This window comes from Syngnathus scovelli, chromosome 8, assembly GCF_024217435.2.
Source record: "Syngnathus scovelli strain Florida chromosome 8, RoL_Ssco_1.2, whole genome shotgun sequence".
Lineage (NCBI taxonomy): Eukaryota > Metazoa > Chordata > Actinopteri > Syngnathiformes > Syngnathidae > Syngnathus > Syngnathus scovelli.
This window is the reverse complement of record NC_090854.1, coordinates 14,012,182-14,029,598: the sequence shown is the minus strand read 5'-3', so window position 1 is coordinate 14,029,598 and position 17,417 is coordinate 14,012,182. Positions and strand designations below refer to the sequence as shown.

Genomic DNA, 17,417 nt, shown 5'->3' with positions numbered 1-17,417 from the left:
AAAGATTCAAACACACACACACACACACTGCAAAGAGAAGAGTGTATAGTCATGCAGCCTCGCAGACAAAATAGACGCGCCTCCCTCCGGCTTCTCTCTAATGAATACTTTTTGTTTTTTAAAACAACCATTTATGTTAACTGAATAATTTCTGGCTTAAATTATACATTTTTCCCTTTGCGGTCCACGACCAAAATTACACAGAGTCGGGGCTATTTTCTGCCTGTTTGAATTGTGTCCTGCATTCTTGCGTCCCACTGGTGTATTTAAAGGCCCGGCCGAGGACCACGGCCATTCTTTAATTAGCCCAGGCCGGTAATTAAGTGGGAGATATTGTTTATTTCAATTATAAGGGGCTGAAGGCTTTTATAGCACGGATGGGCGCAGACGTGTACTTTAGGGCTTGACGTCGGTGAACAGTGAACAGTGGTCAGCATTGTTGCAGTGCCACGTCTGACGGGTCGGTGCGGCACCAGGAAACTGGACATTTGATTTTTATTTGATTTTTTTCAAGACTCGAGCTGTTGACTCTTTGGCTTTCTTATTGATTATCCCGACACACTTTGGAGTCTAACTAGTTTTTACTCATTCATATTTTAACCAAATTGATCAAACATTTGTGAACTCAGTTACAGTCCATGTGGTGTCTTTGAAACACACACACACTGCAATGAACACATTACAGTTGAAGTGGTTTGATTTGTACCAGTGTTGACAATAGCTTGGGACACTGGGACACCCGGAATTAGGAGTGTGCATGTCGGGCATTCATGCTGGAGGACAGATGGCACTTGGAATGTTTCATGTAGAAAACAAGAATTTCAACTTTGAAATGTGGACAACAAGCAGAGAGTCTCCTTGCTGACCAGAAATAATGAATTAATTATTAACAAACTTGCTGCCACTCCGGCAGTGTGCGTGTGTGTGTGTGTGTGCGTGTGCGTGTTTGCATGCCAGAAGCTGCATGAACACGTCCACAGTGACTTTTTGTGTTTGTTTGATTATTCATGCGTCTGATTCCCACAAGCGATTATCAGACGTGCTGAGCTCAGACAACAACAACCACACAAAGTGATACAGACCGATGGATTCAAAGATGTGCTCAAGTTATTTGTTTTGTTTTAACGTCAACATTTATATCCAACGTGCTTTCCGCAGGCATGTTTGGTTTGGTCGGTCAAATGTGTTGTTTCCCCAGTGAGGTTCTAATTTTTTATTTTGTGGTTAAATCATATTGGTTATTAAGGAAATGCATCATGTCTGATAAATGAGGCAGTATGAGTATTATTGTGGTCCATTGAAAACTTGAAAATTAAATAATATTTATGAGTAAATGAATTCAACACTCAAAGTACTATTTTCATAGGCAGGTGCCAGTGCACTCTGTAAAAACGGGAATACATGTATTTTCATTTTGGGGATTTTTTTTTTTTTTTTAATCGAAAGGCTAATATAATTATAAGGTAAAAAAGGGGCAATAAAATCGCATAAATCAAAATATGCTTGATCATTTCCAACTTACATCTTCATTATCATAAAAAGTGTTCCAAACGGCTGTTGTCTTGGTGGTCTCATGATGAGGCACCATAAGTGAGGGGGCGTAACTAACAAGCGTTTCAGAAATTGTAATTTCAAATGACATAAAGGGGCCCCAAGTGAAAGTTTTTATCACAGGGCCCCAAATTTCTGGCGGCACCACTGGAGCCATTTCTATCCTTCTATACCGTTTATCCTCACTGAGTTGATGTATTGGATGTCAAAATGTTTTGACCCCAACACAATGAAAGGACCACTGAGGGATTAACGGGAAGAAACGAATCAGAAGAAATAAGAATTAGAGGGGCATGCAAAATGGGGGGGGTTAGTGAAGAGAAAGACATTTTTCTCAGACTGGTCTGGATCTCATTTAGAGGACAGTAATGTGATTAGCTTTGTTTAGTTTTTACAACTCCAGCCAACGTGCTAGTATGTGTGTGCTTGTGTCTATGCATTTGTACGTACGTGCATGACTTTTATATTCAGACGTTCAGCATGTTGTTTGAATCAAGAGGTTCATATTGACATTATGTCACAACTCCAGAAACAAGTCATTCATTCAAAACTCTAACCGCAGTCAAAATGATGTTGCATCTATAAAAATGAAGTTATGTTGACTTTATAGTTTGCGTCAACTGACCGAAGTGGTAGGTGGTGACTTTTAGTAAGGGAATGATGAAAAGAGGTGGCAGGCTCTCGGGTCATAGACAGTAACACTGCTCAGCTGAGAAGAACTCTGTTGCTAACCAAATCAGCAGCACCAACTGCATTTTCTATTACGATTTGTTGGTTCATGTTAAGATCCAAATCAAAACGGTTTTCTCTCTGCTTCAGGAATTATTAAAGTGGGGAGGTGGAACCCTCTGCCTATCCACTTCCTGACGGACGCTCCGGAGGCGACTGTGGCCGACATGCTCATGGAGGTCTACCACATGGTCACTCTACGCATCCAACTACAAAGGTCAGACTTTTTCTTTTCATTTAAAAGTTCAGCTTTCATGGTCACACTCCACTTACGAAGCCCATGCGGTGATGTCACTGCAGCTGATTGCACATCAAGCATTGATTACCAGAGCTCAATTGAAGCCTTCAAACATTATCTATAATCTGACTCTTTGGGAAAGAGTGGAGCCAGGGTTCCGATGAACAGATAAAGTACAGATGAGCGGCGTTTTTGTTGGTATTATCTTGGCACATACCAGCCAAGATTTGTTGACATGTTGATACGCGCATTCGTAGCGATGGCAGAACGAGGTGCTTGGTCCTGGGTTAATTTATTTGAGGTTAAAAGACGGGCAGGGAAGGTGATCCTTTTAGAGTGTCGCCAAAAAAGTGACGAAAAACCAAAGAACAGCTAGACGTAGAGACCGAAGCTCCTTTCACATGACCTGTAAAAGCTAAAAAAAATGTGTGCGTGTCTCTACCACTGCTAGAGAATGTTTGTGTGTGTGTGTAGGGGGGGTACACATTTGCAACCTTTGGAATTAAAGCCAGAAGCAAAGAAGGACACTGCCTGTGTGAATGCCAATTATGCAAAGTTATAAAGTTAACAGCTGACACTTTTGTGTGCTGAAAGCAAAAACGGAAAATTATATTATTTGCCGCAACAGAATGAAATATTTAGAGAATATTTGTTGTTGTCATGCCATGTTATCAAAAGTGCTACTGTTTCTTTTGAACTTTTCCTGACTTGATCTGAATCAGTACTTCAACTATCTCGACTTCTACGTGAATGCTTTTTCCACATCTGTCTGTTCCTTTTGTTGTAGTTTTTCCAAGCTTGAAGACCTTCCCTGTGAGCAATGGAACCACGCGACCGTTCGTAACGCTCTCAAGGAGCTCCTCAAGGAAATGAACCAAAGCACTCTGGCCAAAGAGTGTCCTCTGTCACAGGTTAGAGAAAACAACAACGAAATATCACCCCGCCAGTCGTGACAAGTTGTCTGTCTTAACGCCACACACAATTAGAAAGCTAGAAAATAAAAATGAGTAATAACTATTGCCACATTTTAATCAAACTCGGGCGTGTTTTAACTCCCCAGCTGCATGTTTAGCGCTCTCGCTGCATCATAATGGCTGCTGTGGGAGATTTACAGGCTTAAATGGAACTCTGGTGGTGGTGTTGATGGCAGCAAGCGGATCAATTGCAAACATGTGTGTGCGAGTGTGTGCATGCGTGTGTGTGTGTAGGTGTGTGTGTGTCGTTAGAGATTCTCGCTGCTCTGTACCAGCTGAAGTTTCCACGAGTGGCTTCCAGTCATGATTACTGACTGTCAATTGTGTGTGTGTGTGTGTGCGTCGCATGGCTTTTTTTTTTTTTTTTTTTGCGTGACAGTAAACATTTGGTATTATGCCGGCTATTAATTATTTCAGTCTGCGCCTTTTCTGTTTCCCAGAGTATGATCTCGTCCATCGTGAACAGCTCCTACTATGCCAACGTCTCCACCGCTAAATGCCAAGAGTTTGGTCGCTGGTACAAGAAGTACAAGAAAATCAAAGGTAGGCTCAACAGTGTGGCTTGTTACTTGGCACGGTAATGTAAAGTCAAAACTGACGAGCTGATCCCATGTGCAACTGACATACGGGAGCCCAATTGTAAAGTATGAGAAATATTTTTGGGGCTATTTTTGAATAGCTGCAGATTGATTTACCGAACGTAAAAGTCATACATCCATGAAAAGAAGCCTTATTTGTCTTGTTGTTTGTGTTTACTTTGAGCAGTGGATTATTTGGAGAAGATGTGGTCAGGACGAGATCCTGCCGACATCAAAAGTAATCAATCGTTTCTTTCTGACCACGGAGGAAATGTTTGGGTAAACAACTGACAGTTTGTTCCGCCCTACAGTCGAGCGAGACAACATGGCTGACTTCTGCATGCTTGGCCAAAGACCACCTCCTCACTTGGCCGGCCTGGCGCAGCTCAGTCACCTGGGTGTCGGCGGACCCCTCCTGAAGGCGGGATCTGGAGATCCGCAGGCGCCGTCGCAGCCTAGCCAGCAGCCTCCTCTCCCCCAGCAACAGCCCTCGCCGCACGGCCCCCTCCACCACAGCCCCCCTCTCCACACGGGCCAGGTGCCCGCACCGCCTCCCCACCCGCCCGGCGCCCTCCAGCCCTTGCTGGGCCCGGGCGGGCTGCTCTCGCCTCAACTCTCCCCACAGCTGGTTCGCCAGCAGCTCGCCATGGCCCACCTCATCAACCAACAGATAGCAGTCAGCCGGTTGCTGGCCCACCAGCACCCGCAGGCCATCAACCAGCAGTTCCTCAACCATCCACCCATCCCGCGGGGTTCCTCCAAAATCGGCGGTGACCATCCGGGAAACAACCCCTCGGCCTCTGAGGTTTCCTCTGAAATCTACCAGCAGGTCCGAGATGAGCTGAAAAGAGCCAGCGTCTCCCAGGCTGTGTTCGCCCGGGTGGCCTTCAACCGCACACAGGTAAGGAAACAAGGAGCGAGATGACAAGCTAGGAGAAGCTCGACAAATTGAATCTTCTCATTGATTCCATTCAGACCAAAGATCACAGTCATATCAAGCGTGAGAAGAGATAAATTCTGTAATTGATCAAGACCCACTCTGGTGATAAAAGCTAAATTCTTCACGCAGGGTTGGCCTCATTTGCGGACACCCACCTTGGAGGTATTTTCAGCAGTAATAGCAGAAGCATGGCGGGGTAGCTTGACGGCTCATTAGGCCTCTTTTTTCCACCGCAGGGGCACGAGCACCTGTTGCACCCAAAGCTATGCTAGACACTTTCAGACACCAGATCAATGAAACGATGGCTCGTATAACTTAGTAAAGAAACTGTCAATCCTGACTAATGTTGACAATTTGAAGAAACAAGTCAAACATAAACAATGAAGAACAAAATTGCTGGTACCCCTCACGTTAATGGAAAAAAAAAAAAAACAACTGAAAAACAGAAATTAAATTTTGTCAACTCATTTTTGGGTCGCCGATTGTTTTCCCCTAGTTCTAAATTCTGTTTATGTCGACTTTTCAGGTGTCTATATTTTACTTTTAATAAAGCATTTTTATTTTCATTGCTAATAGATGCACACGACCATTACGGAATGGGAAGCGCAAATGAAGCGGCCAGCATTAGTCATCCGAGTTTCGCTACAGCACAGTAACAAATTGTTCTCATCAATTCAGGGTCTGCTCTCGGAGATCCTGAGGAAGGAAGAGGACCCTCGCACGGCCTCGCAGTCACTACTGGTCAACCTGAAGGCCATGCAGAACTTCCTCAACCTGCCGGAGGGCGAGCGCGACCGCATCTACCAGGAGGAACGGGAGCGCACCATGAACCCCACAGTGGGCCTTCCCCCCTCCAACTCCAATCCCGGCACTCCGCGCCTCTCACAGGTACAAGACAAAAAACCTGATAGGTTGACTAAGAATCGGATGGCGCCGCGCACACTCCATTTTGACACGCTGTGTGTTCTGTGTGTGTGCTTAGAAAGTGTGGGAGAGGAGCTTGGATGAGCAGATAACACCTGATACCTGGGCCTCCATTTGGAAGAACAAGAATAAGATAGCCAACTCGGTGAGTTCCTTGTAATCATGCATATCGTGTAAATAATGTGAACCGTTTTTTTTTTTTTTTTTTAAAACAAATTCCACGTATAATGGAGCAACAACTTCAAAGATATCATACAAGCCTATTGTAAACACAAAAGGATGTAATAGAGCATTTTCAGCGATAAGACCTTTTAACTCTGATGCCGTGTGGGCTATTATTTATTATGGCTATGTCAAATTATCTCAGTATCTGGAATGTAAGCTAGCCTCGTCTGTGCACGTCTTTGGAGAGGACTTCAAAACAGCGCGAGCGGCCTGAGAGCCCGATGCACTCGGAAGCGAGCATATGGCATAACAAGCGGGAAAGCTAAATGTGTTTCATATTTAAACTGCTGCTACGCGGAGATGTTTAATGTTGTCTACAGCTATTTTTTTTTACAAAACAATCAATCACGGAAACAAACAATAAACAAGCATTGCTGGCTTGTATTTACAATTCAAACTTCCTTAAACCCTGGCTCGCTGTTTTACATGTCCAGCCCAAGCCAACGGGTCCCGTGCCCGATTTACCAATCAAGCTGGAATCGCTGGTCAACATCACATCGGGAATCTATGACGAAATCCAGCAGGAAATGAAACGAGCCAAGGTGTCCCAAGCGCTCTTTGCCAAGGTGGCTGCCAATAAGAGTCAGGTGAGGGAACACAGAACACCACCACCCCACATGTGGGAAATTCATAAACATGAATAATCTCGCTGAATAGAAATATTTCTGCCTGGAGAATTTTTTAAGGCTCATTGGAAAGAGGTCAAGTGAGGTGTGCTGATCATAGCGTTGTCGTTTTAATGTCCAGAATTTTTATGAGACTCAAAGTCTAATCACACATTTTTTTTTGCATGTAAGGAATTTAGCTAGTCAAGCACAAAGGGCTGATACACACTTTCTATACAGAACGTGCATGTTTTTGTCTGTGTGTATGCGCATGCAAGGTTACTGATGTCCCCCAGGTCGGGGTGGGAGTTGGTGGGTGGGGTGGGGGGGGTCACAGTTCAGTGCACCCATCTGCTGCAGCTGGCCACCAGGACAGCGCAAGCAGCAGTGAGAGATGATCAGGCTATTAGCGTCGCACGATGCCTGAGGTGGCGGCTTGAACACAACAGCTGGTGTCACAAACAGAGCCAGTCTAGCAGACATAATTGAATCTTTTCCATCTCCATTTCTGGATGTACACACCACGCATACTTTGAAGTGTATTTCGTTTGTCTTTGGTTTGCTTTTTTTAACATCAATGCATTGCAACTTTTCATCTTAATTAGAAATAGAATGACTTTATCGTCATTGTACAACTGATGTACAACGAAATTAAGATTACATTGACATGACTATGCCTTTTTTTTTTAACTAACCTTATATCTGGTCCATCTGCATCTGGCATCACAGGGTTGGCTTTGTGAGTTGCTCCGCTGGAAGGAAAACCCCAGCCCAGAGAACCGTACCCTGTGGGAGAACCTTTGCACCATCCGAAGGTTCCTTGCGCTTCCGCAAACCGACAGGGACCTGGCGTACGAGGAAGAGTCGCGGCATCATCACAGCGAGAGGCTACACACGGTTCTCCACCTGCCGCAAGACACACAGGTACAAAAACTGCCTTCAAATCTCAGTTGGCTGTGGTGCAATGACTTCAATGAAGTCCTTATGAAAGCACACATGTCCTTATGGAGTCTTATTTGTTCATTAGTTCGTGGGCCAGTCAGAAGAAACACAAAACTTTGAAAACAAACATTGCTTTCAAATATGTTCATTTCAGCTATTAAACAAGTCCTTATGGAGTCCATCTTTGAGATGTTTCACTCATTGGTACTTGCACATTTCTTTGTATCCCGGTAATAAACCCCCCATTCCAGGACACACAAGTACACAACCAGATGCTAACCCATCCATCCATCCATCCATCCATCCATCCATCCATCCATCCATCCATCCATCCATCCATCCATCCATCCATCCATCCATCCATCCATCCATCCATCCATCCATCCATCCATCAGCATACCATGCACGTCTTGAATGAGAGAGGAAACCGTTCTACCCAAAGGAAACCCAGGCACGGGGAGAACATGCAAACTCCACACAAAAAGGGCTGGGATTGAACCCTGTACCTCAGAACTGTGAGGCGGATGTGCTAACTAGCGCACACCCTGCCACCACCCAAAACCATGTCCTAGATTTTCTTCCATGCTCATTATCAGGGGTAAACATTGGCACATGTACAGAAACCCACATTGCCTTCAAATGGGTCCTCAAGACTATTCATTCATTTAGTCCAAAGGCAACTCGGTGATTTAGGAGCGTCACTTGAACTAGTGTCTAAGTTAGGTCTTGGGGTAACTTAACATGGGTCAAAAGAGGACATTGCTTGGGTATAACCACTAATCTTTTAGTTCCAGCAACTTCTACAAAATGTAGCTATTGTTACTTTTTCATTAGTTTTTGTCCCAGCAGAGTGAAGAGTGGTTGCTGGGTGGCACGACAGGAAATGCCACATTAGATTTTGAGGGAGAGAATGTGTAAGTGTTTACACTTTAGTTTTGACCTCAAACAGCAAGACTATAGTCGCAAGTCAAGGGAACACTTTTTAGATCCTCTAAATTAATTTAATTGTAATCCTTGGCACTAACTTCTCTACAAACGCTTTTTAGTGAAATTGAACTCAAGGCAACACAATTAGCTTTATGGATGAACTGTGTTTTTCTTTTTAATTAATAAATACGTTCTGCCAAATAGAAGAATGTCAATGAATAAATCAATGCATGCGTGCCCAAAAAAATGAGAAAACCAAACAATAAGAAAGGAGGCAGTTGATTACATTGAAGATTAAATTGGCTTTACTTCATTTAAGAAATAAATCACAATAGAAGCTTTTAAGTCAAACACCCTGCAGGTTGTGAAATTTGGAATTTGAGCACTCAGTTTATATACTAAAAAGATTAACTTTTTTTGTATTTTGCTTTTTGTTTGGCCTTTTGCAACACTTTCTCCAAAACAAGGTACAGCTGCAACAAGGCGTGTTAAGAGAAGACGTCACTTCACACTTTTTCAGTGTTTTATCATAAAAAAAAAAATTGTCTTGTACTTACGCCAAACGAGTAAAGAGAAGACTCGTTGTTTGAGAGCATTAATAGTAACAGCTGTTAACTTGAATGTTAAGAGTAAATAAAGGTTTGGACGGTTTCATCCTTATTTGTTTTGAGGAATCCAAATAATGTCTGGCAATGGAGCTCCATTTTATCTTTACATATAAAACAGTACATCTACTGTTAATAATTCATCACTCACAGTTCTGAGAATTAGGGTTTTGAACATTAGCTCCGGCCTTCCTATGCGGAGTTCCCTAACTTCCTCTCACATTTAAAAAAATATTCGCCTTGGACTCATTAATGACTTTGCATTCTATAAGTGCGAGTACCAATGATCGTTCAAGTCAGGTACAAAAACTCAAATATCTTCTCAAGTACAACATTTATACTTTGTTACCCTTCAAAAGTCAGATTGCCTGAGTATAATTGTTATTCCCTCACAGTCCAACATATGTCATGACTGAGCGTGCAAATGGCGAGCTTTGTATTAAAGACTAATGGCGGGACAGGAAGGAAACTGCGGTGGTATCGTAACGACGTTCCTCCGTTGCGCTGACGCTCTTAAAATACTGTTGGGCCCTTTTGGAGCCCCCTAATTCCCTCCACCCATGACCACATGTGGTGAAGGGCTGCTGACTTATTAATGGCAAATGAGCTATGTGCCAGTGTATATTTAATACATCGAAATATATATAGGACATGTGCGTGTATATGTCTTCATGGGAGGTGACCACAAACCCACCACACGTGTGTCCCATGTGCACGCTGATAGTTTTGAGTGCTCCTTTGTCTTCGGACAATGGGTTAAGTGAGCACACAATGCTCAATTAAAAATGGATGAACAGTGGAGACACACATACACACAGAAAAACAAACACACATCGGTTTTGACATTAGTGTGCCCTTTTTGCTTCATGTCTAGTGAGGCTTTGGGATTGTGTGTCTATTAGGTGGGCAGGTGAGTGTGTGCATTTGTGTTTGTGAGTACCCCCCCCACGTCAGCCTCACATTTCTTCACGAGTGACACAGCCCCCGTGCTCGCTGTACAGCTTTTATTCATATGGCGTTAGCAGTTAAGTGCATCCCACAGCTAATTTGGCACAGCCTGCCCTTATAAATAATTTCTTTATTGTTTTTGCTAAATTGATTTCTGCTGCAAGATGCTGTGTACGTGTGTCGTGGGTGCGTGTGTGTCAAGGCATCTCGGACCCCGGGAGTCCACAACTCAACAAGAAGGAACAATTGCTGGGCATGCACATGATCCCCTCTGTGTGTCTGAGTTTAATAGAAAAGATGTTCAATTGGCATTTCTCTCCCTCTCCCGCCGTCTGACTTTCTCTCTCTTTGTTTTTTTGCCATGTTATTAGATAAATACTTATTCTTAGCTGCTCCAGATGATGAACATACCACAGTTGCTCGCTGCTACGTTCCATTTTTATACAAGTTGTATTATTGAGAATTGATAGCGTTAGTATTAAAAGTGAATTACACGTGTGGGCGAAATTGCAGGTACCCCTCTGGTAATCCAAAAATTAAAAAGTAATGGAAAATTAACCAATAAAAAACAGACTTTGCTTTTGAATTGTGGTTCAACACAATATTGGAAAAAATAATCTCATGACTGATGCCTGGAAAAAAAAAAAGGTATTCTTAGAAAATAAATAATTTGACATCTGGACCAAAATTGATGGTACTACTCCTAGAAAAAATTGAGAATAAAGGGTAAATACACCTTGAGGAAACAAAAGAAGTACAAGACCATCTCTAAAGAAGCCATTTGCAGGGCACGCATAGACAAACAACACAATCACACCTACACACAATTGAACCCTATTAAACAAGTTAATTCCAACTTCCTGGTGGCCTCTCGGTGCCTTCAGCAGGGTGGAGCATGCTTTTTCTTTTGGCAAGCCACAAATAACACAAACATTTAATTGCAGATGAATGGAATGACACACAAACACACACACAAACGCTTTGAATTAAAGCAAAACGAACACACATGCACTCAGCTTGCTTGTGTCACTAGCATAATAATGTGTGCACTTTTTGGGTCTTAACAATAATTTCACAATAACAGAGCAAAGTGCTGTGACTCATCCATTCCTCACTCACACACAAACACACACGAACACACACACTGATAACAGGATGCCTCAAGTCAAGCACAAAACTAACAGAAAAGTGATTTTTCTTTTCTTCATTACAAATTTATCTCTGTGTTAATGGCGTCTCTGGTGGTCACACATGTGCATCTCCCAGCCCCCCCAACCTGACGGGGCGAAGGCTCATTAAGGAGAAGATGAATATTTGATGTTTTATAATTCTTTTATCGTTCTACGCTGTAATTTGCCTCAATTTACAGGAAACTTGATTTTTACAGCCGTGCGTTTAAAGTCAACAGCAGGCGCGGTAGGGTGGGAAAACAAAGTTAGAGGTTCACGAAAGAAATAATTTGAGAGTATCACGCTATGAGAAGAAGTGCCATGGATTTTTGAAACAAAATAAATGTTCTTGTGGTTCAAGGAGTTCATGGTTGAATTGTTTTGCTCTGAATGAGCGTGATAGTTGGGTTGAAGGGGGATGCGGAAAACCAAAATATACAGCAGTCATCAAAGCCTTGTACACATTTAAAGCGATGGTGGTCAAACGGAGCTTTTGCAACAAATCATGGCATTAAATTCTTTTTTAACAGGTGCGTACCCACATATCGCTTTGGCAATGATACAAACACATTATACTAAATACTCCTTCCGACACTGCCAATTTGAGTCTTGAGAATGAAGTCAACTCAAATTGTGAGACCAACAAATACGTGTGAGCCCGAAAAATAAATCTCCTCAGTTTTAAAGTAACTCTTTACCTAGAGTTGAATTTTCATTTTACTGAAATTTATTGGAAACTCTATAAAATACACAAAAACATTGTTGTTTTTACCAGCAGAAAAACACCAAATAAAACACATCAATACCTTTTATTTAGCACATCCAGACATTGCTTTCATCCTCATACTTTTCATTCGGCTCTGAAAATTTATAAATACATAGGAAAAAAAAGTGGAATTCACAGAATTTTATTTCACCGGATGCACCAAATAAAAGCGTTGGATTCAAATAGATTTTTTTTTTTTTAAGTAGAGTGTCACCTACTAATAAAATGCATCTAGATTCATCAATGAAATAAAACCACAGCACTAAAGAACACAACACAAGTATTTCTTACACAAAATAGCAACCATGGTAAAATATAAGAAAATAAAAAAATAACAGTCAAATTTCCATTATGAAGAAAAGTGTGACGACACTGGTTTTGAATGTGATCTTCATAACATGAGCACATCTAACAATTTGCCAATAAGCATTTTTCAGTGGATAAAACCATCATGTTCGGAACTTTTCCACCTTAAGGAAAAGATTTAAAATTGTTCTCATAAACATTGTTCTCATAAAATAAGGCCTCAAAATTTTGTTGAAAATGTGAGGGGATCAATTGTTTTCCCCTTTTGCTTCTTTTTCTCCTAATTTAAAGAAGTCTCGTTATTTTATCCGCCATGACATTGCGACATTTTAAATTGATTTCATGTGAATTAAGCAAAGTAGCAACACTTTCCATGTCGTCAATGCATTGCATGCTCTAGATTTTGTTCTTCCAGATTGATAGATTTTGTTTCTTATTTCGGGAACTGGTAAGAAGTTGGAATAAAGTAGGAGAAGGCGTGGATGCGGAGTTCCTGGCATCACCCAGTTTGAGTTGGCTGAGCTTGACAGAGGCCTTCTTCAACTAATCATTCATGATGCATTAGACTCGAGCACAGATGGGAGGGGCGGGCGAAAGTTTTGAAAGGAATTTCTCAACATCTAAATATGTCACTTTCTGTTAAAGAAGGCGAGCACTGGCCAGGGAGGGAAAATGTAAACATACCAAATTCCTGTAAACTGACCATCAACACCCCCCTCGCGATTGAAACTGGAGCCTGCCCTCGCCATTATTGAAGTAATACCCTGTCATTATTGAAGAGAGAATGACTATTATCTTTATGTGACTCCTTTAATTTTAATGCGCCGCAGATTTATAGCTAGACATTCCAGTGGTAGAGGACCCCACCCTGCTCTTAAAGTGACACGACCACAACACGCCGCCACCTTCTGACAAACAAGCCAAGTCTCGCAACACTTGATTCGCGTTCACAATGCCAGATTAGTTTTTCTCCGCTTACAATCGTTTTCTCACCGGGTGAAAGCAAATCCTTTCAAACATGCCATCTTGGGGGGGTTGGAATTTTCATATTTCATAGGCCAAAGAATGAAACAACCTATGTTGTAAAATTTCACATAATGTACGTATGTGGTAAAATTTAGATAAAATAATAATTTTATACAAGGCGGTGGATTATTTTGAGAAAAATGGCACATAATCGGTTCAGTGAAAAAAAAATAGACGAGGCAATGTGTTTCTTCAATTCTTCAATTTTAGTTTCTATTGCAAAGCAACTCTATGGAGCAAAACTAAAAAGTGGAGGACCTCAAGGATTGAATCTTTGACTCCTGTTTGTTCATACACTGTAGCTATTGAACACAGTATCCATTAAAATGTACGCACACACACACACAAGAAATGCCACTCACTTGACATAATTAAAATGAATATAATTAGAAATCAAAAGTTTTACATGACCGCAGTACAAGTCGCTGGACATCTTCTAGTTGCTATGATGAAGTTGTTCCAATAACAAAAACAAAGTGCCTGTGTATCCATGAGAAAAAATATTTTATGACGCTCCCCTTTCTTAAAACCTTTTAATGTACCAAATTAACAACAAATCCATCCAATTACTCTGATTTGGTTGTGTTATTTTTTTATTTTATGACATCCATAAATTTAAGCATCGAAGGAAGACGCACCCTGTCATTTTGAACGAGTTAAATATTTTAATAACTGAGAGACGTGTAAAGTTGGTGTTTCACTAGAGCTGCCAGCCTCTGTCACATTAGGTCAAAGGTTTAATGGCTACATGGTAGTTCCACTGACCATTCGTCAAGCAGGTTAATAGTGCGTGACACGCTGTGGACTGTGAAAGCCCTCGCCTCACCCCGAAAGCTCTGGCTACTGTGTGCTTGAAAACCAGACTAACAATACGTTCTACTTTTAGACTCTTGCTTAAGGGTCTTATTTGTGCAATTTTCTCTTGATCAGGGGTCATTGCGCCCCATTAATTAGCTCTTTTGCCTTTCTCGGCAGACGCTTCACAGACCACCCCCAAGTCAGATGAAGGAGCATCGTTCGTCTCCCATGCGAGAAGAGCTGTTATCGGCCCCTGGTAACGAGGAGGGCGCACAGACTGTGGTAACGGCGCCTGGAGGTGTGCAGAGCTCCACTGGTAGCTCTGGCGGCAACAAGAAGCCAAGACTGCGCACAAAGGTAGTCTCGATAAGCCTATGGTATAGTACAGGAATGGGCAACTTAAAAGCCAGAGGGGGGCACCATGTTTCAGCAGTGCTTCTCCGGGGCCACAAACTTCCTAACTAAATGTATGACATAATGCCATTTGAAATATGGACAAATCATTTCTCACTTTTCTCAAACCATATATAAAAAAATCCTCTACCGTCATCAAATAATGATTCCAATGCAAAGAGTCGTCTTGCATGAAAAGAAGAAACCAAATTTAAGTGCAATAACTCAATTGTGATTTTTTTTTTCCTTCACACAAAAATCGACTCTTTTTTAAAAAAGTATTTTTGAGGTACTATGTTTGCATTGCATATCATTCTAAATTTGCAAAAGAAACATTAGGCCTACTCATGCTATAGTATAGGTCAGTATAAGATCTGCATACGTAAAAGCACAACTAATGCATATGTGCCACCTAGTGCTAAATGGTGAGATTACAACTTAAACTAGAATCGATGTAAATTTGCAGTTTGCCAAACACATTTGCATATTCATTGATTTTCTGATTTTTTTTTCAACATTTTTTAATATTTGGAGGTTTTCTGGGATTTGTTTCTCCATTTTCATTATTGGGAATTTTTTGGGAGATTTGAACAATTAAGAATTAATCAAGAGGCCAATTAGAGTGTGGTCCCCATTGCCAGAACTGTAAGTTGAATATAGTTTTGTAGTAAGCTACAGTGGCTACAGTGACGTGACTAAAATTTCTCTCCCATTTTAGATTTCTCTGGAGGCATTGGGCATCCTGCAGAGCTTCATCCAAGACGTTGGACTGTATCCAGACCAAGAGGCCATCCACACCTTGTCGGCACAGTTGGATCTGCCCAAGCACACCATCATCAAATTTTTCCAGAACCAGCGCTATCACGTCAAGCATCACGGCCGCCTCAAGGAACTTAGTGAGGGGGCTACCGCCAGCGGAGGCGTGGATGTTAGTGAATATCGAGAAGAAGAGTTGCTCTCGGGTTCAGAGGATCCAGAGTCCAGTGAGGATGGGGCGGAGGAAATTTACCAGTCCGAGGGGAATGGCGGTGGTGGAAGCACAGGAGGACTGAACCAGCCTCAAGTTTCCTCCAACTCTAACCAGGTGTCCTCCGGGAACAACTTGGCCCAGGAGGAGGGCAAGGACAAGAGCCACCCCAGAGTAGGTGGGCCACTGGCTCCAGGAAGCTCCTCATCGAGTCCAAGAGAGCAGCCAGACTACCAAAGGTAGAGCCGACCCAACACAACAAAGACACATCGAAGGGACAAGCGAAAGAAAGGACAACAAAACTGATTTATGTATTGATAAATGGAGTATGGTATAAATGTACAGCCGAAGCAGGCACAGGAATCATAAACCACTGGCCAGAAACATTTTGACAATCTCGGACAAGCTTTTTACTTTGGCCCCCGAAACGATGTGTGGGCCGTGTGTAAATGTGAAAACATCTCAATAGCTCAACTAAAGCTGCTCATGTGGTCAATTTACTCAAAGAAGAACTCAAGAGCTCCTCAAAATGGGTTGGCAGGGTAGGATCAGCTCGAGCCAAAGACAGTTGCATTCATCTCTTGAGTCTGAGCAGCACAGTCACGTCGGACCCTCAAAGTCCAAGAAGAACCTTCACGGACTTGGCCCTTCGGAGACCTCTCATAAAACCTCAGGATGGACACTTGTGTTACTAATGCTGTTCCTTACCTGAGAAGACCAATCAATCATCCCACGTAGCCCTTGAGAATCACTACCAGTCCTATCTAGCACTTATGAATATTTTGTGGATGTGATGTACTCTTGCCTAGCCTCACCCTCGAACCCACTTATGCTATCAAGTCTCACCAAATTGTGAGCTTAATAAAGAAACCACAAGAGGACATTATGGACTGTTTTGCAAGGATGTGGCACAAAGAGACGCTCATCCCAATGCCTTGAACCTTACTCCATCCACATGTGTCAAGAAGAAGCCCCAAAAAAAAAAAGGTACACGTGCGAAGTTTCAGCAGCCAAGCAATCACTTTACGAGCGGTCGGCTATCCCTTCCACCCCGCTCCCTCATTTTCCCCCTCTAATTGGTGCCCACAGTCTTGTGTCTACCCCCCCCCTCCTCCTCCGCACTTAAACCTCACCAAGCCTATTTATTGCTATCTTTATCTATGATTATTATTATCATTATTGTTATTATTGTTGTGATTATGGTTAAGATTGCTAAGTGCGATTTCTAATTTTTTATGTCCCTGGCTTTAAACAGGGGGCGGTTATTTTGATAACAGGATGCACGAAGGATGGAAAATGGAGGGAGGGTTTTAAAAAGAAGCAGTTACTGAGTGATATTTGCTGGAAAAGAAATCCCTGTCATATTGTGTTATTTTGTTTGTTGCAGCAACGTTAAAAAGAGAAGAGAAACGTTAAAAAAAACTGAAATTTAAAAGGGAAATTGTGCTTTACTTTGCTGCAGTTGATGACAATCTACTTTTTTGAGCCATGACAGAAATGTGGCAAATCAATTTCTATTCTGTAATGTGTGTAGATGCCCAAAGTGGGATGAATTGTTATCGGTGTATGTCTCTTTTTAAATTTTCAGAGAAACTTTTACCGTAAATTCCGGACTATAAGCCGCACCGGACTATAAGCCGCACCAGCTAAAAGTCAGGGATATTTTAGTTTTTTTCTTACATAAGCCGCACCGGACTATAAGCCGCACGTGCACATGAGTTTTTTACAAAGAAAGACAGTACACAGAAAGCCGTAAAAATCCATAAATATACCGCGCTGCCATTTAAGCCTCAGGGTTCAAAGTAA

At 42.1% G+C, this 17,417-nt stretch overlaps 1 protein-coding gene across 2 annotated transcripts in view; it reads left to right on the top strand.

Annotated features, from left to right (window-relative positions):
* The window catches only part of satb2 (SATB homeobox 2), a 32,466-nt gene that overhangs the window by 14,184 nt on the left and 865 nt on the right, over positions 1-17,417 (top strand). Inside the window, exons 5-15 of one of the 2 annotated variants that reach the window (XM_049728996.2) lie at positions 2,371-2,497; positions 3,306-3,429; positions 3,933-4,035; positions 4,258-4,308; positions 4,382-4,971; positions 5,689-5,898; positions 5,993-6,079; positions 6,594-6,746; positions 7,494-7,688; positions 14,408-14,608; positions 15,363-17,212. In XM_049728996.2, coding sequence (XP_049584953.1) covers positions 2,371-2,497; positions 3,306-3,429; positions 3,933-4,035; positions 4,258-4,308; positions 4,382-4,971; positions 5,689-5,898; positions 5,993-6,079; positions 6,594-6,746; positions 7,494-7,688; positions 14,408-14,608; positions 15,363-15,854 — 2,333 coding nt within the window. In that variant the 3' untranslated portion in view covers positions 15,855-17,212. The remainder of the gene's footprint in view (positions 1-2,370; positions 2,498-3,305; positions 3,430-3,932; positions 4,036-4,257; positions 4,309-4,381; positions 4,972-5,688; positions 5,899-5,992; positions 6,080-6,593; positions 6,747-7,493; positions 7,689-14,407; positions 14,609-15,362; positions 17,213-17,417) is intronic. The other variant, XM_049728997.2, reaches the window with a different exon arrangement.